The following is a 23,060-nucleotide window of genomic DNA, read 5'->3' on the forward strand; positions in this document are numbered from 1 at the left end:
CATGAGCGTTGTCATATTGAAACCAATGTTGGTTTGTTTTTTTCTGTCTGGGCTAAACGCAGCTGATTTGTAATCGCGGTCGCCCCCGACCTCGTACGCGATCGAAGATCGTCATATTCCACCGTTTGAAACGTTTAGTACTGCATGTGCATTAATGGCCTCTAAATGAGACACAAAAACATGAAGGGGGGGAAAAAAAAAAAAAGATCCTTCTTGCAATCCAATTTATTTATAAAGGACATGGAAAGAAACTGAGATGACCAAAGTGCTGCACTCCAATAAAAAAGTCAAAGATAGCATCGTAACCTAAAACATAAGCGGGACATCCAACCCAAAAACAAAAAGGCAATTAAAAACAAAACAGCACAAACTGCCGTCTCTCATCCAGGATCCGACGGGAACGCCGAGCGGATCAACATAGATTTGGACTTTTTTTTTTTTCCGGTAACCCTCGGCGAAAATGTCCATTTTCACGGTATGACGCCGCAGCGGGGTAGCGACAGTACGCAAATAACTGACAGCCGTTACAATTGCATTGAAACATTGCAAAATATTCTTGACTAAACTGCCGACACGTCTTTTCGGGGTTGGAGGAAAAAAAGAAAAACATTTTGGATTTGATTTCAAATGCGCAGGAATGATTGGGTGAGTTACAATGACTTTGCGCTCTCGCAACAGTGAAAAGAAAATGATTGCATCCAAATATACTACAACAGTAAACATTCGTCAGAAAAGGAGTAGCGACTTCTCCGTTCTTCTCGGCTTTGTGAAAGAACATCGGAACGGAAATGAACCGTTAGCCGTTCGAGTTAACGGGTCGCGTGACCATTTCGCCAATTGTAGACTGCTTGCACATGTTCATTCCAAGATAGCGTGATATTTACATTTCAACATTACGCCGAACTTATCGAAGCGCAATTGATGGGCGTCGCTCTCGTAAACGCGAGATCGTGTCGGAAGTACGGCCTCCGACGTAGCGGCCACGCTTCGAAAGCACCTTTTGCGTATCCTTCCTCTAGCGAGCCGCGGTACACGAACAATTCCCCAAACCTGTTGGTTTTCTTTCCCGACGAGGGTACAAAAGACGGAGGGGGAGGGGCGGCGTCACTCGGCCCGCGCTCGCTATCGCGGAGGACTCGAGTGGAAGTTCTCGGACTGGCACCGTGTCTGGGAAAAGGCGGCAGCGGCTCAACGTTCCGGACCGATCGGGAGACAGAGAAGCCTGGCCAACAGCGACACGGAAAGGCGCGCGAGCGCAATCAAGCCAGGTGGACGCAAGGCGTCATTTGAAACGACATCGACACGAATGCGGTCGGACGGAGACGCTCTCGCCTGGATGGCAATGACGAGATTCAAATAGACTCCGTCGCATTCATAGTGCAAAGGTCCTCGACCGCTCCGTCGATGCGTCGTGACCGAGCCCGCTCGAGTTGCTCTTGTGGCTTACTTGGCCACGCCCCTTACAGGTACAGTACACGCACTTGACGAAACCGGTTGTTTTCTCGACATGTCGGGGCGGATGTCCGACGGCATTTTTGGTTTTCCGACCGATACGCCGATGCCGACGAAAGACGGTGGCGAGCAAAGATCTTTTCTTTCCTTCCTTTTTTCCGCCGGAGCTGATGATCGGCTGCCGCAGTGCAACGCCAACTCGCGGCCAGGAGGACTTGGTGCGCGTGAGATTGTTGTGCCTGGATGGCGGGTGGCCGGTATCGGCAGCCTTCGCTGATCACTGTCGGTCCTCGCCAATCCCGAGTTTTGAAAATCAATCTTGGACACGAATACATTTTGGGGGGGGGATTCAAATGGAGATGGACGGAGGCTGGACGACGGCTGATGGAGCGCGCACTTGCACCTCCTCCTCGTCCTCGTCACCCGCGTGCACGCGCAGCGTGTTCACTGACTGGGTGGCGTCGGAGCGCGCAGACGCGCTGGCAAGTTGTCGGCGACATTCCGCGCAGGATCTGCTTTTTCTTTTGCGTTTGTTTGTGCGTTCCCAGTTTTGGAGATGTACGATTTGTGATTCCTGCGCTTCTTCCCTTTGGAGCTCAGCGAACAGTTGCAGGCGCGAGTGCGCGTCGGCTCGAAGTTTTGCTCGTTTTTGACTTCTCCTCATCGGGAGAATGCTGCGCGAGCTGCTGGCGCTCTTCCAGCTGCTCGGCTGGGTTCTGAGCCAGGACGCCGCAGGGAGCCGCTTCGTGTGCAACGCCATGCCGCCGGGCGCGGAGGCCGGCTGCGGCGCCGCTCCGACGGGCCCCGCCGAGGACGAGCTGCGCAGCGCCGTCGCGCGGCTGCGGGCGACCGTCCTGCAGCAGAAGGAGACCATCGGCGGCCAGCAGCGCACCATCAGGGAGCTCAACTCCGAGCTGGCGCGCTGCGAGGCGGCGGACGACACGGCGCCGCCGGCCAAGTCTCGGGGTCCGGGCTCCAGGAGGAAGGACTTGGGCAAGAACACCATGGGCGACCTGCCCCGGGACCCCAGCGACACCATAAACCAGCTGGGCAAGACCATGCAAAGCCTGAAGGGGCGCTTGGACAGCCTGGAGGTAAGAAGCTTTCTGCGTCTGCCTGTTGCTTGGAGACGCTTACGGCCAGGGGCGTTTCTAGACCCTCGCAGTCAAGGGGCATGGCGCACCCCCCGGGTCCACCCACCACCCGTTTTCGACTCTGAACTGCGCTCGTTAGATTGACAGGCGAGCCGACTTTGAGTAAGATAGCCCGGACCGGTCGCCAGCCGATCGCGGGGCGCGTGCAGACAAAGAACGTCCAGCGGTCTTGTTGAAAACGTCGCGCGGGAAGGCCCGGATTCAAACCGCCGACCGCACGACTGTGAGGCGGGTGTGCTAAACACGCAAAAAATAACAACTTGTAACAAAACTACCGCTGAACTCATAACACTGCAGACAAACTTCGCACGCGTGAAATGTGCAAAAGCTTGAGAATTATGAAAATCCAGCCACTCGCTCATTGACACTTTACAGCATTTCGAGAGCCACGCCATCTTGCGTCCGGTCACGACGCGAGCGCCGACACAGCTTTCGCCGGGAAAAAAAACAAAGGTTGTTACGGGAAAGCGACGGTCGGTTTCACCCAAAGCCACGCTTCCTCGACAAAAGCAGAGAAAATGAGCTTTTTTGTGAAAAGAAACATTGAACTTTGTCACGCCTCCAACTAAAAATCAATCGAAACGGCTTTTGATGGCAAAAGAATCATTTAGTGACAGATGCAACGCTACGAAACGCACTTGAAGTGACGCAGACTCAGCGCGTGGCTCCACTTGGACGTCGGCGGTTTTTGGTTTGTTTTTGGTTTTTTACACGCCGGCCGTGTAAAATTCATTCATGTCATTCGCTCCACGAACTGCCGCATTTTTTTCTACCGCCGAGTGTGACGCATAAATTAGGCGCGAGACATCTAAAGTTCTCCGACTTTCGAGATCAACGTGACAAGTAATCTTGATCTTCCACTCAAAAGCCGTGCCGCTCTCAACGTCGCCACCCGCAGGCATCTGTTAGTCATTACGGTTGCTTACAAAGCCAAAATTCACAGACGAGCTGGGCGAGACGCCGCTCCGCGTCCACGAGTTGAAAAACGTACTCGACGAGCCGAACGAGATGTCGGGGCGCCGGAAGCGCGATTCCGCTGACGAGCGCCCCGCCGGGTTGCGTCCCAAAAGACGACTCGCGGTCGGACGCGAGCCGTCGTAACGAGGTCACAGCTGCGGCTCGGATGAACACGCGGCCCGACGGAAGAAGGGAAAAGGCCGGCGCACGTCCGCTGCCCGAGAAGTCCGCAATTCACGCCTCGTGGGGTCCTTCGGCTAAATTAGATTCGGGGGCGTCCGTTTGTGCAGATCATATCGATTCTGGACGATTGGCCAACCTGCTCGTTGCAGCGGCGCCACGACGACGACGACGACGACGACGTACTCTGGCGCCGTTGTTTTCGTGACCCTCTTTTCAGCCTGACACATTTTGACACGTGTTTGGATTTTAATCTCAAAGGGAAGCACAAGCCGATGCAAGAGCCGACGGCTTGATTTGCAAAAGGGCAAAACTGAAAGCAGGAAGGCTTACAAAAATCAGCAATGTGCAAAAATCATTTGGGGGTCATTTTCATATCATTTGAGACACGGACCACTAAATCTCTTTTGGAAAATCAATCAAAACTCGACTGACGAATTCGAATTCGCCAATTCGAAAACTCGAATTGTTCCTAAAAAAAATATATATATATTCTAAATCTGATACAAGATTCCATTTTTTATTTTTCACGCTTTTAATGCCAAGATATCGTTGCCGTTAGCTGTCCCAAATATGTATTTATTTAACCCAACCGCCTAACTTTGCCTGATGGAAGTCCGCGAGCAGAATTGGAAACGCCATAGACAGGCTAGCAAAACGAGCATTGATATCTCGGTAAAATCTCTAAACAAGATTTAATCACGAGCAGTAGTCGCTCATGCAGACAGAAAGCGTAAAACGAGACTCGCAGGCATACGGTATATTCTTTATCCTCTGTGCGAACGGCCGATATTACTGCAGCTTATGTAGTACGTCTGCATGTAATATACTGCCCCCTGGCGGCCGAGGCACCCGCAGCGTAAGAAGCGGCGCGATCCCCGTTGGATTATCACGAAGCGCAAGCTGTTCACCTCTTGACATTCTTGTACGTTCGATGTGCGTCGACAATCGCGTCGAGCCGAGCAACGTCGCCCGACAGCTTTTGAGATCCCGTTGTTGCCTTTTTTTGTTGTCTGTTCATGTCCGCGGCGGGTGTTGGAGACCGCACCCCGCCGCTGACCGCTCACGGAACAGTCGAGCGCTCCGCAAGGTGGAAATCTATTTCTGATATTGAGAGTTGATTTTTCACCATCTGCTCCCGTTGACCGCACGCAAATTGGCTGCTCCGCAGTAAATGCTGCAACGCTAGAGCATCAATCTGCTTTTTCTTCGCTTGAACGCCCACGTGAACACTCAACACGAGAGGATACGTCGCATATTCCGTTCCACTTCCGCAGCCGTTGATTTTCATCTGCCGGACTTAACGCCGGCCGAAAATCAAGCGGGGAGGATAATCGGCGCTCCTTGAGGCCCGGTAGAAAAGAAAATGCGTCCGCGGCAAATTCGTGAAAGGAAATCACGCCGGCCTCCGCCTAATCCCGTGAGATTTGAAAACATCTCATGAAACGTCAGCAGATCTCATGAGACTTCAGATCAGTGAGCCTCGAATTCTCCATGACCTCCAAGTACAAATCGCTGAAAAGTCGACTGAAGTACAATAACGAAGTCATTGTGGTTGACTTCTTTTTGCGCTTGGGTGACTATTAAGAGCATTCAAATGTTCCAAAAATATATCCTCGATGCAGTTAATAAAAGGTTTTACGAGGAGATTTTGGCCGCGCGATGGAAATGGATTCACTTCATTGAACAAACCGGAAGCCGTCCAGCGCGTTTCCCAGCTTGACAGCTTGCGCCGCATTCGGTCGCGTGCGCAACAGGAGGAGGAGGAGGCGGACGAGGATCCCAGCCCCCCCCCCCCCCCCCCCCCCCCCCAGAGCAGGACCTCTCTCACTCATTGAAGCCGTGTGCAATTTACAATAGTTGACGTTATCGGCAGTTTATAAGCACAACTGGGATGAGATTCCGATTGTGTCGGGAAAGATGAATCGAACTCGTCGAATGGGAACCGAGCAGATCGACGCCCGTCGACAGGAAAAAAAAAACGAAATGCATTTGTGTCAGCGAGCGCGCCACCGGTAAGCTCGGACATGGGCGGTTTTTGTCCTATTTTCCGAAGATCCGCCTGCGATTACGCTTGCTGTGAAGTCTGGGTCACACGGCACGTCGCGCGCGCGCGCGCGCACACACACACACACACACACACAGGCGCAGCTTCTTTTTTTTTTTCTCTCTCTCTCTCTCTTCCCCCTCCTTTCAATAGTCGTCCCGGCTGTGGGTGTTCGGTGTGCCAGCAAGCAAGCGCAGTCGCACACACCCGTCTGTCAATATGTCCTTTTTTTTCCCCTTCCCAGCAGCAGACTTTGCACGTCCCCGGCACAAACGCGTCGGCCGGAGGCGTTCCGCCGCTGCGGGAGCTCCTGGGGCGGCGTCTGGGGCTCCTGGAGACGCAGCTCCTGCGAAAGGTGGCCGAGCTGGAGGAGGAGAAGAGCCAGCTGTACAACGACACGGCGGCCCATCGCCGACGCACCGAGAACGCCCTCAATTCTCTCCTGGAGAGGATCACGGAGCTGGAGAAAAGTAAGCCGCGTGAGATCGTCACGTCGCTCGTCCGTGCCGTATGCGCCGAAACGCCAGAGACGGAAAAAGGTGCAAAGGAGCATATTCGTCCCATGACTCGGAACCCGTCAAACGGCTGCGACTTTAACACGTACCGCAACACCGGCGGGTATATATGCCATCTCTGCTCCGTGGCAAAAACAAACATGACTACAACAGCTTTGATGGGGACCTTCTCTACCTCCTCTTCTTACGCACAGCATCGCTTGCAGGCGACCTCGGCGCTGCCCAGCAATATTGGGCTACGACTCGAAATGCGAACGCCACCGCAAAGCGCTTCAACCTTGGCAGAAGTTCGCTTTTTAGCCCCTCAAAAGCGAGAATTAGGCGGAATTCTTCATTCCGGCCTCGTGCGTCGCATCGGTCAGCGACGAGAGATTGCGCGGCAATGATGATTTGAAACCATATGGCAGGTTCTGACACATTGCAAGGGCAGACATCCACAAATCTTTCTTCTTTAGTTGAAATGACCTTAGAACGGCATCGCTACGCCTCGGCGGACGCTCGCAGGCTTCATGTATTGATTGGGCGAAAGCAATTCCGCCCCATTGAAGGAGGCGAATGCATAAACACATCCGCCTCAAACCATATTCACGTCAAGTCCAATTTTTCTCTCGACACCGGAGAACGAACGCTTGTTGCCGTGCAAGTGTTGTGCTTTGTACAGTAAAGACGGTGTCATCTTTTCATTTTGGCAGATTTCGCGGCTCATATTCTCCTGTCTCGCTTCCGAGCCTCCCAGTCTGCCCTCATGATGCTCAGTCAAACATTTCTCCACTTCACCATCGCTTTCTCCCTTTCTTATTCCACTCGTAACTCGGGTGAGTTCGATTTTCCTGTCGATAACTCATTATTTCAGAATACGCTTTGCCGCAGCGCAAACTCTGTTTCGGGGTTTGAAATCCAGCAGGACTTTTGTTTTGTTTTGTTTTGTTTTTTGCGTGTTTTTGTACTTGACAAGGAAAACACGACGCACGAAAAGCGCTCGCCGTTTGTGAGAGCAAAGCATTTGTCGCAGAAAAGATCCTGTTTGAAGCGTGTTGAGGTCCTGCACTTTTAAAGAAGAAAAACAAGGCCTTCCCCAATGCTGGAAGCATAAAATCCACTCAAATATCTTCAAAAGGCAAGGAATTAAGAATCAGGAGGGAACAAAAGGGTCTAACGCAATTCCTTACCGATGAACAAATTCATTCGTAGCGGTGTCCAAATACCTTTGTCTGTGTTTTCCTTCTTGATCGAAATAATGAACTCCGCGTCCGCGTCCGCGTCCGCTGCGATGACTCCGGGTCAGCACGAGCGGAACCTAGCAAACTCGCGTTTCAAATTGCTGGCATGCAGAGCGAGCGGTCCGGCAGAACGTCGGTCCCGTCGATTGCATCGACAAAATCGGATGAACCCGACAGGTTTACATCGGCCCGTAGGCGCCACTTCCTGTTTGAGGCCTCGTCGACTCGGTCTCATGAGGTCAAAAGGTCAAGAGCACGACGAAGACGACTGTTTAAATGCCAGACAGAGTCCAATCAGGCAACGTTGTCGTTCGGCCCGTCGGCTAAAAGGTGGCGCTGTGCGAAACTGCGTATTTTGCTATCGGTCCGATACCGAGTAAATCGGCGCTACTCGTTCGTTCGGCCATTTTCCGTACCGCTTCGCGGGCGGGCCGACGCCCATCCCGGCGGTCTTCGGCCGAGATCATCCTATTGTTTAGAAAAAAGTGTTTGCGTGACGTTTCCTTTTTTATTGTTAAACAGTTAGACCAGAGCCGGCGGCTCGCTCGTTTGCTTTGCGCCGCTGAGTCACGTGACTGCACGACAGGGAAACACAAGAGGCGCAGGAGGAGCGAAGCGCGCCCGTTCCGCGCCGGGACGGAAGCGGCGAGTCCGGCGACATTTGACAAAACCGCGGCAGCGAAACTACAGTATCGATCCCGTCGCGCTAATATTGACGAGATACCGATACCGATACCGACTCACTACCGATATTCGGATCGAAAAGTACTGACGCTCCGACGAGTCGCACGTGCGCACTGAAACGTTGAGCGAAGGTCAAATGAAGTTGACCTGATGTGTTCGCAGACAACAACGCCTTCAAGTCGCCGGAGGACTTCAAGGTGTCGCTGTCTCTGCGCACCAACTACCTGTACGGACGCATCAAGAAGAGCCTCCCCGAGATGTACGCCTTCACCGTCTGCATGTGGCTCAAGTCCAGCGCCGGTCCCGGGATCGGAACCCCCTTCTCGTACGGCGTGCCGGGACAGGCCAACGAGATCGTGCTGATCGAGTGGGGGAACAACCCCGTCGAGCTGCTGGTTAACGACAAGGTGGGCAGGCCTCGTCGCTTTGTCGGCCGCGATCGCGCCGACGGCCGTAGCGACGCTCGTTAAAGGCGTCGAACTCTTCGTAGCTTGCAACGTAACGGCGATAAAGGAGATTCTCTGACCTTCGGCGGTGATTATTTCATTAGCATCTTATAAACACGTCATACGACCGACCCACATTCCGCATCGGGAATTCATTAGAGGATTGCTGTGCCTATTTAAGGGCCTCTTCCTTATTTTCATTCCCTTCCTGTCAAAGCTAACAGAGCAGCGACACTCATACAATAACTGGCCCGCTAATTTTGGTCGTGATGAATAACTCACAAGACAATATTATCACAACAGTATGCCGATACGCCACGATCTACCGCCGTACCTCAAGAAAATACCTAAAACGGTACTATCAATAAATACATCAACTAATAAGATGTCCAGTTGTTTCTTTCTGGTAGTCAAGTGTAGAGATATTTTGTAAAAATGCAAACAATAGTCATTTTAGCATATTTAGGCATCACAGTGAACAGTATTCCACAAATGTTGTGTTACCAAACACATCTATTACATTTAATTGGCTTCACTGAAATTTTAAAGGCTCAGTCAAACTCGTCATTGTAAAGCTACAAGATGGACGGAGTGAACGCCGACATTTTCGCAATTACACATTCGCAAATTGGCTCATTTAGGGGGAGGGGGAGCGTATCCTCCAGTAATAAGTCAAAACCTCACCAATTCCCTGTTTTTTGTGCTCATCTCTGTGCCAAGGAACACATTTGAAGTGACTTGAGGAGTTTCCTTTTGACGAAGGTAGTCCTTTGCCACCCTCTTGTGGCCTCTACGGGCAATTAGAAAACCCTTTTGGGGTCTCACGTAATTGTGGATTTGCGGCAGGGCTCAGTCCAGATCCCCCGCGAATAGCGCACGGTCACGGTCACGGTCACACGACTGTACTTGAGGATGCGAAACGAACGGTGTCATTAATTCACTGCCATCGACGGCTTTAGAAGTCAAATATCGATATGGCCTAACATTCATTTCATGGTATCAGTTCAATCCGGGTAACGGTATATATCGGAATATAAATGCAAGTGTAAAAACTATAACCAAGCTATTTCTGAACGCGTTATATAGTGCCTCGGCAAAGCTAAATTGATTTCTTTTGTTTTTTTAAACAGATATAAAGCAAGTTTGAGAACATTCTCAGAGCAGATTTCAAAACAATTAAAACTCAGCACGCTATGGCGCAAAATAGTGCAAATGAACACCAACAACATTACTGATACACATAAATACTAACCACAGTACACACCGCATTAAACCATTTGACAGCGCCTCTGTACCGGCGCATCATTTGCGTGTTCGATTTGGGTTTTTTCGCCACACCGGAACGAGAGAAGGATGTCTCGTTTACTTCGGGGCTGCGGAGGCGCCGTCAGCTCTCTCGACTGCGTTCCAACCGTCTTGCATTAAACATGCGCTCGAGTCAGACAGATGAGAGGAAGATGGCGCAAGGAAGGCTGGCAAATATCAGCCCTAAAAAATGAAAAGCGGACCAGGGGGCCGCAGAGCTTTGGAGGCTCGGAGAGCGTCAAAGCCTTGAGAAAAGACCAAGAACAGACCAGATAGAAAAGAAAGAACCAAAAAAAGAGGGTGAGATGAATACGACGACCAAGGTCGCGTGTTAACAGGATCCACCGCGTTTTGGTTGCTTATTATACTGTACAATCAGCTGCATCATTTCACAGACAGTGGAAAGACACCTGGACAGTATGCAAAGCTGCGTGGGTCCGCAAACCCCTTGTCCCAGTAAGTAGCTGACCCTTGGTTTGGTTGGGGGCCTCATTTTGCCAGTGCGTGGAACCGCCAGGACTTTAATCCGGGATGGCTTCACTCACTCTTGCATGAGCATACAACAACACACAAAAAAACGAAACAAATTACTTTGTCAACGCGTGCACACAAAGCAGAACATTGCTTTGAAAACCCTCATAATACTTGATGTTTTGAGCCTATGGATAGCGGCAAATCAATGGCGCGCATTATACATGGGTAGAATCGTTTTCCTGATTTTGGGGGTACGAATAATACTCCAGTGCGTATGATACCGTCCACTGGTTGCCGACTGTACCCCGCCACCCGTGACCCGAATGAGGCCACGCGGTATCGCACGGATTGTAGGTTGCGACGTAATTCTTTGGAAATGCTAACAAAGCGCTCAATCGGCTGTCGAGTCGCGTAGCTTCAGCGGGCGTGAGCGCGGCGTTCGGCTCTCGTGCGTGAGCGAAGCGCGAGCACCCTTTTGACTGCTTTGAAAGCTCCTTGGTGCCTTTCCCGCCCGTGTCACCTGGGTAATGTATATTTTATACCTCACTGGCTCATCCGGAGGATTGGGTCGCTGTCTTCGGAAGACACGCCCCCAGTCCTTTTAATTGGCGTCCTTGTTACCGGCGCGCCGCGACTAAGCCAACGTCTCTCATCTCGACACTCTTCTCAACCGGCGTCCAGGTGGCGCAGCTTCCGCTTTCGGTGAGCGACGGGCGCTGGCACCACATCTGCATCACCTGGACCACCAGAGACGGCTTCTGGGAGGCTTACCAGGACGGCGAGCGACTGGGCACCGGGGACAACCTGGCCCCCTGGCACCCGATTAAACCTGGCGGGGTGATCGTTCTGGGCCAGGAGCAGGTGAGCGCGTGAGACGTGCTCACACTGCACACGTGCGAGCGAGCGTGTGCTTTCCAAGTGTGGGTAAGATCCCGGCGGGCATTTTCCTTCCGGATTCAGCGCAGCGGGAAAAGGGCGGAAGTCACTCCTCTCGCACGTTTAAGTGTGACCTCATTCATCTGCCGCGAAGATGAAGTTTGAATGTCATTTCATAAGCGGGTAAACTCAAAGGCTAATTTGTTTGAATAATCTTCAGTGAGACGTTCATCCATATTGGATTATGTATGGCTCGAGAGCACGCTCAGAGGGAGATGGCTGCGCAGATTGCGCAGGGAGCTCAATTTTGAAAAAGAATTCGAGTTCAACATAAAAATAAAAATAAATAAAAACAACAACAGTCTGAGAGTGTTCTATCATCTAATTTAATCAAAACCAAAAATGGATACATTCCTCAGGATGCAAGGCTATAAATGTCTCCCAAAGCGGCGATACTAGTACCACAAGTAGGTAGATAACAATCCTTGCCTGAGTACACTTCAGTTGTATTTAACTTTCTAGTATTACACAATTGCATTTAGGTACAAGTTTTATTTAACTTATGTGCGATACATTTTAGTTGAATCATTTAAGGATAATTTTTTTTTATTTTCCATAATTTAAGCACAGTGTTAATGTTCCACAGTACTACGTCAAAAGACACGCGACAAAGCTAAAAATAAACTAGCTTTTGGATTCAAATATACTGCGCACGATGGCGAGGCGGAGTAAATGTCTTTTGAGGAGCCATTGATCGGATCGGCGAATTATGGCATTAAAGCCGATCGGCGTAAAACGCTAATTATCGGCCGATACCGATCGAGCCGAACGGATCGGTGTAAAGTCTGGTCTGTTTTATGCCGTGCCCGTATTTTTCATAAATAAATATACATCGGCAGGTTAATCAAAATTGCAATATACTTTTTTCCCCAAATCGTGCAGCCCTACCTACAAGGTGCCGCTCTATCTTAAAGTGTAGTTTTACACAAAAATTCATACTCAAACAAACCCACGGCAATGTAAATAATCCAATGTTGTCCTGACAGTTGGATGACAAATCAAAGAGAATTTATTCATATGAATTAAAGAAGCCTGCTGATGTTTTCCTTCGCTTGCGTCATCCCATCTAAACTCGCGCTTCTCCGTCTGCGAAGGACATGGTCGGAGGTCGTTTCGACGCCACCCAGGCCTTCGTGGGCGAGCTGAGCCAGTTCAACATGTGGGACCGAGTACTGCGGCCCGTGGACGTCGTGGGCCTGGCCAACTGCTCGGCGTACATGCCCGGCAACGTGGTCCCTTGGATAGACGCCAACGTGGAGGTGTTTGGCGGGGCCACCAAAGCTCCTCTGGAGATATGCGAGGACCGCGCGTTCGATTCCTAATGCGAGGAGTCGGCTGAATCCAAAAATCCAAGTATTCTCCTTCATCGCCCAAAAGCAAAGAGGACACGCATCTCCATCTCTCAAAGATTCACCTTTCAAAGCGCGTGTCCGTCCGTTAACCGTGGAGTAGATGTCACAGAGGTGACCGCGTGGAGAAGATTCGATCCTGTTGACATTCTGGGCCTGATTTACTCGAGGTTTGAGCGAGCAAAATTCGAACGGAATAAAAAAGGCATATCGACGATTGCGTCTGCCAAAGGGCAAAATTGCCACGCAGTTGATTTTGATGCAAATTAGCACGTGCATCAAAGCGGAGATGAATTGCGACGGCTGCTTCTTTATACGACGCGTCTGAAAGGCAAACTGAGAGGCGGCAGGGAGAGCTTTTCCGCTCGTGTCGACATTTTTGAAATGCCAGAAAGAAAAATCGGAGCCGTATCGTGGACCCAGTCACAAGAAGGAGTCACGCCATATTACCTGGGACAAAACTCGGGACTCATTTCAGTGCACCGTGACCATTGGTGGCGGCCTCTCCCGGAGCCTTTTTTCGACTGCTGTTTTCTTTTTTTTTCCAAAAAAAAACAAAAAAAGTTTTCTTTTTACGCAGGGTGTCCAGATACAAGGTGCGTCAGAAAGGTTCCAGGACTCATATTTCAAATTCTCCTCGGAAGTAATCCACCTCGAGCGGAACCCGTTTTCCCAGCCTTCTCTGGCCCGCCTTCACGCACGCCTGGTGGAATTCTTCCGGGAACATCCGCAGCTCCGTCGCCACGGCCACGTTGATGCCGTCCACGTCTTCAAAACGAGTCTCCTCGATGACGCCCCGGAGCTTGGCAAAGAGCCAAAAAAAAATCACGGGTGCTTCGTAAAGTCGCTCCGGCACCGAGACGTTCTTCTCGACGAGGGACTGCGGGATGCTCAGGGCGTTGCGAGGAGGCGCGGTGTCGCGGCGAAGCGGCAACGGGTTTTCCTACCGCAACTCTCGCCTCTTCTCGATCTTTTTTTAGACGTGCCGGTTGACCGTCTGGCACACGCCGAAGGGGAAGACTCGTACTCTTTGTAGTGCGGGTTCAAATCCAGTACCTTTTCTGACACACCTGGTACGTTGAATTGCCTTGCACTCGGAACGACTTCAATTCAACAAAACGTGTTGCCGACGTCCGTAAAATTATCGGGGCGATGGGTCCGTGTAGTCATTCAGGTCGTCACGGTGACCCGCAAAGGTTGAGTCGAGGCAACTGGACTGTTCTTCTTTGTTAAGAATGCTTCACCTTCAATTTTCAGTATAATAAAATAAACGATCCATATAATTAAAGGTGAAAGGTGTTCAGCGATGCCGAGCGGTCCAGCTGCCTTGTTTCCACCTTTGTGGATCGGAGCGATTCTGCCACGATGCGAGTTGCGCCGGACCCGAGAGTCGACTTTGAATCGTTGATCGCAGGCCGACGCAGGGCAAGGATATCCGAGGCGGGGCGGCGCAGCGGCGGGAAGCGGGAACGCGAGCGGCCGGAGCGGGCGCGATCCAACACGACCGGGCGAGTCGTAGGATAGTTACAGACAAGCGGCGGGACTCAGGCGACGGCTGTCCAACGCGTGTGCCGCTTGAGGACAGGTGATGCCGGTTGCCGGGAGACAGCGGGAGAGACGAGGCACACGGCGCCACCCGAGCTTCAAAAGAGGAACTGCGGGGCACGGATCCTGACCGACGCATTTCTTTCTGGAACCGTTTCTTTCTCTTCCACTGACTCGTCCAATTCCATCACTTTTGCGCTTTCGGTCCTCTCCCGATGTTCCGTAGTGAAACCTAAAACGCAAAACTCTCTTTGAAATATGGAGGTCTCTGCCACTTTTACAGCCGGCGCCGCCAACGCAATCTGAACACGCAATTTAGCGCCCGCAAATGATCGCAATTTAGTATCTTAATGTGTTGTTGTGAACACGCAATTTGGGATCTTAGTAAATCAGGCCCTGTGTGTGTGTGTGTGTGTTTTGGTCTTCTTCCGTTCGACTCGTCGTGCATTCCTAACAGCGACGATGCCGCACCGCGTGCGTAGCGAGCGTTGCGCTCCAGCCGGCTTTCGTGTGTCGCGGAACATTATTCCTCAGTCGGACGCTTTGAAGAGCAAACCGGCGGTGAGGAGGCGTTCAGGATTCTTATTTATTGTGAAGCGTCACGCCGCGGCTGATCGGCCATATTTAACGCATGAGCCCCAGCGAGCGGTGCGAGTTTGCGCATGCCTTCTTTGATTTAGTCTGCAGCGTGTGCCCGCGCGCGTGCCCAAAGCAAGTGAGCGTGCGGACATTACGTAAGCGAATGTCTTGCGTGTTAAAATACGAGATTAGCAGCGAGGGAGGACATTTTCATTCTTGTAAAGCTGCGCTTAATACCTCTCTGCCCCTTGAGCAGCTGCCATATTCCAAACGGCTTCATATGGACGCTCGCGCTCAGGTTAATCGCGAATGGCGTCGCGCCGCCCAGAACCGGCTCAAACCGGCGGCCGCATCCCGGCCCTGATGGCCAATCCGTAATTCCTCCGTCATGAGATCAGCGCAACCTCGATTTATCGCTTTCGTTCCTGCCGTCGCCGCCCGACTCCAATCGCTGTTTTCTTTGTCAACGCGGGAATGAACGCCAATTGATCCGATCCGCGTTTTACATGACATTATGAATGTCCGCCAAGCATAACGCTGTCATGCTAAAAAAAAAAAAAAAAAAAAAGACCAAAAAAAATTGTGCATAAATTTAAGGCTGAACCCCCGCATATTCGCAGTTCTCTTTTTTTATGCTCGGGCCACGGCCATGTCTACTAAAAAAAAATAAAAAGAATTGCTGTGGCGCCATCTTATGGCAGCTATAGGCACTTGCGATTTTTCACCCTTAGCCAATTGCGGAGGTTCGCTGTACTTTTTGCAGCTTTATTTTTGGCTGAGCTAAAACTCGGCTTGCGCGATGCCTCCCGGGTTGATGTGCAACACAAAGAAAAAGCAAGAAAATCAATAAAGGCATCAAAGAATTGATTTTTTCCGATAGCCGTGTTAAATGTTCCTTCCCATTCGAGCTTGTGTCGACATTTCTGAATGGATATTTCGTGGGAGTACTTCATACACACTGAAAAGAAAATGAAAAGGCTGAGAAATCAAGTTCCAAAAAATTAAATCTAAATTTAAGAGAATTCATGTTGTACTGTCCAAAAATGAAGGAATGTTAAGAGAATTAAATCATATTTAACAAAAAAAAAGCAGTCCAGTTACCAGGATGAAGTTTTCGTGCTAAGAGAAAGGAAGTAATGTAACGAGAAGAAAGTTGAAATATATTACAAGAAAAGAAGTATTGTCACAATGACAGCCGTGCCTTGAGATAATCATCGGTTTCAGCCTCCCCCCCAAAACAAACAAGCAACATTTTTGTTTTAAGAAGAAAAATAACGCCATATAATATTGCACTTTATTCAAGCATACAGCGATGACATAAGTATTTAGATCGTAACGGATGAAACTGTTTTTGCCACATTTTTAGCGTCAATTCAACGGGCATTGTGCAGCTCATTCTGTTATGCTCGCCTTAGCCACCGGGGGCAGTATAAAACACAGTTGCTGCAGTAATATGAGTTAGTTATCACAGAGGATACAGAATATATGCCTGTTTGTATCGTCATATTATCCATCTACATGTTCCACCACCATTTGTGTTCAAATATTTGCTGCTTAAAGCGTTGTAACGCCGCGACACCGATGCTATTTGTTAGCCCGTCTATGGCGTTTTGTATTGCTTGTTAGTATGAGGCTAAATGGACTTTATTCAGAGGTGATTGTTTGAAACACACAACACGCATTGTTTTGTTTTGTTTAGCTTTCAAGTAAACTTCCGCTGGGAGCGGCAAAAAACAGCTTGAAGCAGATTTTGTATTTTTTTTTTTAGATGATTCTCATCTGCCAAAGTGCTGCTTGCTGTCAAACGAGTTGAGATGCGTTCACTGCCACCTTACAGCGCTCGCATCTCAAGTTTTTGTCCGCAGGTTCCCCCCCCCAAAAAAAAAAAAGCAGCCAAATGAGGACTCGTATCTCGAACACACTTTAAAGTCAGGTCACTCTTATCTCAAGGCACGGCGGCATCCATTTCTACTTTTTCCAGGAAGAAATTGTACAGTTGCATGCAATAAAAAGTGATCATTTCAATGAATGAACAGCAAATTGTTACACAAACTGAAATCCATGTTTTTGTATAATATTAGGACTTTATTCTCATACTGTAAAATGGTGAATTTATTCTCGGGAAATGACTCCTTCACTTTGGCAAAAAGGTCTTTTTTTCTCGACAGTGTGGCGTACAGTAAATAGTCATGACGCAGTATCGTACTGGACAGCGCAGAATGTTGTAAAAAATAAAATAAATGCAGAATTGAACACAAATTTGTTTGTAAATGTTTCAGTGAAAAATCCTGCAAGATTGTTGGGTTTTTTTCCTTCCCCCAAAATATTTCTGCCTCTTTCTGCTCTTGATTTTTGCTCAGTGGCAGAATAAGACAGGGGAAAATATTTGCTGACAATGACAAATAGCCTTTTTTGGGAAAAGAAAAAAAAAAAAACATTTGCAGTTGTTTTATGAGATTTATCTTTTGAGGTATTGAACCCGACATTTGTCATTTTAAAACTCACAAAGAGCTCTGAGCGCATGACCCTTCATTTAGTTTTTCTTTTCAATCTGTGCAAAAAGATGTAATTGTGTGTCGTGCACATCATGAGCAAGAGCAAGCGCGTAAATAAACCAAACTGGCAACACAAATGCACAAATGTGCTTTGTGGGAGTCGCAAAAGTGAATTCACACCAACCTGTGGCCTCAATCAACTGCATGAAGAATGTGTGTGTGGGATTTGTTTTTGAATTCTTCTTCTTCTTCTTCTTCTTCTTCTGATTATTGCATTGTCTGCACATGTCGGCAAACGTCAGTTGTACAACGTTGAATAAACAAAGCATTCCAACTCGCTTGCCTTTTTCCTGAGTATGAGAAGAGGAAATCTTCGAGAGGAAATATTTGCATCCCAAAGTCGATTTTCTTTTTTTTAAGCCCGGAAAACCCGTCCGCTCATTGCTGCTGGATCCAACGCCATTCAAAAGGAATCCTGTCGGCACCAAGCGTTATCTCTCCTCTTGTCCGAGGTTCCTTCGCTGATTAATATGCAATGAAATCGAATGCTGCCATTTGCGCGCGTATACTGAAAAGCTGAAGCTGAACTCAAACGCCGCGACGCTCATTGCGGAACGATACGCGACGATGCCGACGAATACTGAAAGAACGCTTTGAATCCATCGAGACGTACGTCGGGGAACAGAATGAGCCGACAATCGGAAGCCGCTCAAGATACGCGCACGTCGAAACTAAACGGCAACGTCGCACAAATTGCATCCGAATTTCCGCAGCTGAAGGAATTCATCTCTCGAGAAGGGAACTTCTGGACGGGATGAGTAGAAGTATTCGTCGTCGAGTCGATGCCCTTGCCTGCGCGAGTCTCAGTGACGTCGAGAAATGATCTTTCCAGGTTTCAAAGGCCCCCAAAAGGATCGCGTGGGAACATTTCATCGATCCGGGTCAAGACATGGTTTCAATCCAAATAAATCCAGCCGCGCGGTGAGCGCGGCTGACCTCTGGCCAACCTCGAGGAAAATCACTTCCCCGTGACCCTTTATCGAAAGCAACAAGCCACCGACTCGACTTACGTACCAAACCTTTGTTTTACGTTGACCGAAGGGAACGAGTTGATGTTGACTCGATGGACTTTTGCCACCGCTGCAATTATGATTTGTTCATTCCAAAGTTGAGTGGAGTTTTTGGCCGGAGGTTTGCTTCCAAGCCCGCGCGCGCCACGCGGCAAACCTTTTTTCTTTTTGTCGTGTCGGCCGTTGTCGCGCTGACCTTTGCCGAACCGTCCAGGATTCTGGGAAAAGGTCCGTTTGAAAGAAGTCAACTCCACAAAGTAGGCAAGATGTGATATTAATCGTTTGGACACTTCGGATGAGAGATGCCGTTGTTAATTGTGGCTCTCGCTGCGAGTTCGCCTTCTTCCCACTTCCTGTTTTTTCCTCGCACTTCCTGCCGGGCGCCATCTTGATGACTTTATTATGAACTATTTAACGCTAGGCCAATGACTAAATCTACCAATGTGAGAAGAGCGGTGTCATATCGGGTTATCGGGTTACGTGTGCGTCGACTCGCCGGAAATGAAGCATTTTAGCTCGTCTCCTCTTTGTACGACGTTATCTACACCGATTATTTGGGGGTTTGCAGAAAATAACCACGCAATAATTGCCGTGTAAACAAAAACGATCATTGAATTTATGAAGCCCGTGCGAACCCAAAATGTTTGTTTTTATAACATGGCCACGTTGGCAGGAAGATTCAAAAATCCCTACGCTCAATTTGTTGCGGTCTTCCACCGCAAGTGCATGCGGAAAAGACTTTTTAGCAAATGAAATATCGTGTCGAGCGCCGTCGCCATCTCGACGGGGCGCCGAGTCTCCGGTCGCGCGGCTTCGCCCGAGGTCGCGTCGAGCGGCCCCGACTCAAACGTGCGCGTCTGCGTGAGGGGACGACGAAAGCGTCCCCACGGAGCCCCCGAGAAGGGGAGGCTGCGAAAAACAAGTTCCGCGACTCCATCCAGACGAGTCCGTTAAGTCGGTCATTAAAACCCATGAACACGTCACGCCGAGGGCGAAGAAAGTTGTTTTCCAAAGGATGACGCAGACTAAAAGCCTTCAGCCCGTGTCGTTAATCTCGCCAATTTGCGCGTCACAAACAGAATATTCTGTTCCCGTCTTCACTTTTGTCGAGCAGCTACTTTTAAATGAGGCACACAAGTACCCAAGCTTCATTTGGGGCAAAAATGTGATGCCAGCCCCCCCCCCCCCCCCCCCCGAAACACATTTGTTATTAATAACAATCCTCTTTGAAGTATTGGCACATTTGGAAAGGGAAGGGAGGCTGCACCTTTGTTCCGAGAAGCCAAATTGATCAATTTGGATTATTGCGACCTGAAAGTGCGGACGACGTGAGGCCGACACTTCGCGTGGCTTGCTGAGATTTTCTCAAGCGTGATGAAAAAGTCCAAATGTCCACGTTGGACACAAAAAGCAACAACAGTACCGTTTATTTAACGGGGGCTGAGGAATGCGGGTCAACGGCTTGAAGCCATAAAGTTCAACCTCGCCGGGTAAAAAAAAAAAAGAGAGTCTGGCCTCATATTATGATTCTTCATTTTTAAAATCGATAGGATGATTGCAACGGCATCCTGTGAATAATAATCCGAATCCTGCAACGCGTATTTGCGGCCAGCGAACGGTTTCAATGGCGGCTCGTGCATTTGGGACATTTGCCGTCTTCACTTCTCTTTGAATTCTCTAATTACGTGACAAAAACATTGTCGACAATCGCACTCGCCAGAGACGCCGACGCCGAGATGCGTTCGTTCACGCGCGCGGACGGCTACGGCTACGGACGGGTTTCGCGAGTGCAAGTTTTGCTCCGACCAACCGATCGGAAGGCAGATTCCGATTCGGGTCGGGAGTCTTTGGCGTTGAGCGCGCACCCGAGCATTTTCCTCGCCGCCCCCCGACGACGCTGCACATGATGCGCATGCCAGAAAAACCTTCAAACGCACACAACAGAAGAATCTCTGTTCAGGATGACTTTTCTCTTTGGGTTTTTTATGAACATCCATCAATCGCGGGTCGCGGGCGGGCCGGGGCCCATCCCGGCTATCTTCGGGCGACCCCGAACCGGTCGCCGGCCGATCGCAGGGCACACGTAAACAAACAACCGTTGGCACGCACATTCGCGCCTACGGGCAATTCAGAGTCCTCAATTCACCTCGCGTGCACGTTTTGGGGATGCGGGAGGAAAGCGGAGTGCCCGGAGAAAAGCCACGCGGGCACGGGGACGACACGCGAACGCCGCACGGGCCGGGCCGGATTTGAACCCGCAACCTCACCGCTGTGTGCTGACCGGTCTTGATTAGCATTAAGATGGGAACTTGTTGGCTCAGACTCCAAATCCTTTGAAGCTCGTTTGAATATTGAGCGTGCGGATCGTCGTGCACTTCGCCGTCGCCGGCGGCCAGAAAGGACGGGAAGGAGATGGAGGAGGAGGAGGAGGAGGAGGAGGAGGAGGAGGGAGACGCCGCTCGCGTCGACCCTTTAACAGTCTTGGGGACGGACCGATTACGCTCGGTCAGGAAATGACGACATTGCTCATCATCTGATGTGGAGAGCGCTTTGAAAAGCTTGCCAAAGACACTCGACAACACGGGCAATTCAAACGACAAAAGCAGACAAAAAGCGAGGCCAGCGCACATTCATGGGAAGCTTGCAAAATCCATCAAATCTTTTGAGACAGAAATAAAAGCGCGATTAACGGACGGCGTTTGAAGGCGGAGCAGGTCTGCGAGGGAGGAGCTCCGTCAGGGGTCACGTGAGGAGGCCGGCGGAGACGCGCACGAGCTGCGGCTTTCGCTTCCTGCGAGGGCGGTCCGGAAGCAACCCCCGCCGCAAACGAGGGATTGCGGTGACTTGAGTCACTTTTTTTCGTGGGTTGTTAAAGGCTCCAAAATGAAGGCTTTCATTATCTGCCGTCAATTCGTGAGACCCCGCCCCCATATCGCAGACACGTGACCGGCCGCGATCCTTTGATCTTTGCGCAATCTAATCTAATCCGATGATACCCTAACCCCCGCACGGGGGACGCGCTAAATGCATTATCGAGTTCATCCACCGCCGCTAACGGAATCATCGCGGCGGCCGGTTTCCGGCCCGCGCCGCCGCGATGAAGTCCCGCTCTCGACCGACGGGCAGATCGCGAGACCCTCGCCCGGAAACAGATCCAGAGATATCAGAGCTTTTCTTTGAAGGCTTAATCCTTCCCTTTCTATTATTAGCACACGTGCGGCCGCGTCCTCTTCGCGCATATGGACTCCTCGTTCCTGCCAAGTCAATCCTTCTTTGGTTCAGGCAGCAAAGTGCAATTTGTTCCTGTTCCCGGATGCTGACGACGAGCAGCGGGTGCGTGAGAACAGGCCCGCTTGAGTCCGAGTTGCTGATTGGTCCCAACAAAAATGAGCATTTGTTGCACAGTGACAGATGGGCACATACGCATCTGGGCGCGTGTGTGTGTGTGTGTGTTCTGCTACAAAAAGAGCACAGAGGTCACCAGAGAGGGCATTGCTGCATTCCTTTTTGCTATCTCAAAATATAAAAATGCTGCAAAAAGAGCTCACTTCCTCGTTGTAATCCTTTTCACCGAAAATCAGCGGGTCCGAACGTCGGGCCAGATGAAGCGGGCGCAACGCTGCCGCGTCACTTCTTTTCTATTCGAGGTCACCGGCGCTGGAAAACACCCCTTTCGGACCACAAAGCGGACAAAATCAACCTTTGAAAGCGGAACATTGACTTTGACGCTGTTTACAAAACAACAAAAGCAAGACCGAGCGAGGGCTCTTGATGCCCTACTAGCCGGCGCGACACGTACTCCGTTCAGAACGCACTCTGTCGGACTTTGAGGTGCCGAAACTAGTCCGACTTCCCAAATGCTCATAATTGACGCGACGAGCCAGGATTCATCTTGGTCTTCTACTAAAAAGCGGCGCCGATGGCGAACGTGAAGTGACGCAACGGCGCCATCTACAGGCAGCCCCAACGACCTGCCGACGTTTTCGTGGGCTTTCCGCTTCCTCCCCGTCGCTATCGGGGAGCGGGCGAGCGATATCAAGCGACGTGGACCCGTGTGACTGTGCGGACGATGTGAAAGTCCAAAAAGCGAAATGTGCCAAGTCATCTGCAATTTGCGAACCTCTGGCGACGCGCAGAGCCCAGAAGCACGCCTGAGTTACGCTCGCCGCGACTGAGCGCGGACGCCGTCGGAAGCGCCGGTCGTGCCAGTAGCGCCGCGAGACGCAGTAAATTTGGGTCCGACGTGCGGGGCGGCTGCGCGTATCTCGCTCGAGACGGACAACGAGCGTCCCCGCGCTCGCTAGCTCGTCGCTCGCCGACCGGCGGGCCGAACAAACTTTTTTCTTTGTACGAGCGCTGCTTGAGACGTCAGCACTGAGCGGAAAGAAAAAAACGTGTTTCTCCGGAATAGTCTTCAGGGGTCGGAAATGGAAGAGGACGTTTCTCATTTGGTGATTGAGGCTTTGAAAACTTGCACATTTCATTCCTCAGCTGCTCATCCATCCGTTTTCTGAGCTCACTATTGACATTTATATTTACATTTACATTTGATGACTGTAACGTCTGTGCAATTCTGCGACGCAACCACAGTGAGATACGATGCGTTTCGTACATGCTACGTGTCGGCCGCTTCGTAATGCTCATGCTACGTC

The 23,060-nt window shown here is 50.4% G+C and overlaps 1 protein-coding gene across 3 annotated transcripts; it reads left to right on the forward strand.

Annotated features, from left to right (window-relative positions):
• The first annotated feature begins 1,917 nt into the window (after nucleotides 1–1,917).
• nptx2a (neuronal pentraxin 2a) lies at nucleotides 1,918–17,672 on the forward strand. Of its 3 annotated transcripts, none has more exons than XM_061700127.1 (5): nucleotides 1,918–2,546; nucleotides 6,035–6,260; nucleotides 8,372–8,616; nucleotides 11,116–11,295; nucleotides 12,465–17,672. In XM_061700127.1, the coding sequence occupies exons 1-5, from the start codon at nucleotides 2,124–2,126 to the stop codon at nucleotides 12,690–12,692; spliced, it is 1,302 nt and encodes a 433-aa protein (XP_061556111.1). In that variant the 5' UTR covers nucleotides 1,918–2,123; the 3' UTR covers nucleotides 12,693–17,672. The 3 variants fall into 3 exon arrangements, with proteins under 3 accessions (XP_061556111.1, XP_061556112.1, XP_061556113.1); XM_061700128.1 differs by having other exon boundaries at nucleotides 6,038–6,260; XM_061700129.1 differs by lacking the exon at nucleotides 12,465–17,672 and having other exon boundaries at nucleotides 11,116–12,452.
• The last annotated feature ends 5,388 nt before the right edge of the window (nucleotides 17,673–23,060 follow it).

Source organism: Phycodurus eques, chromosome 16 (assembly GCF_024500275.1).
Source record: "Phycodurus eques isolate BA_2022a chromosome 16, UOR_Pequ_1.1, whole genome shotgun sequence".
Lineage (NCBI taxonomy): Eukaryota > Metazoa > Chordata > Actinopteri > Syngnathiformes > Syngnathidae > Phycodurus > Phycodurus eques.

Coding starts and splice junctions, on each gene's coding strand:
- nptx2a (XM_061700127.1), top strand. CDS start 2,124: ATGCTGCGCGAGCTGCTGGCGCTCTTCCAGCTGCTCGGCTGGGTTCTG. Junction 2,547..6,034: donor GGCGCTTGGACAGCCTGGAG/GTAAGAAGCTTT, acceptor TCCCCTTCCCAG/CAGCAGACTTTGCACGTCCC. Junction 6,261..8,371: donor GATCACGGAGCTGGAGAAAA/GTAAGCCGCGTG, acceptor ATGTGTTCGCAG/ACAACAACGCCTTCAAGTCG.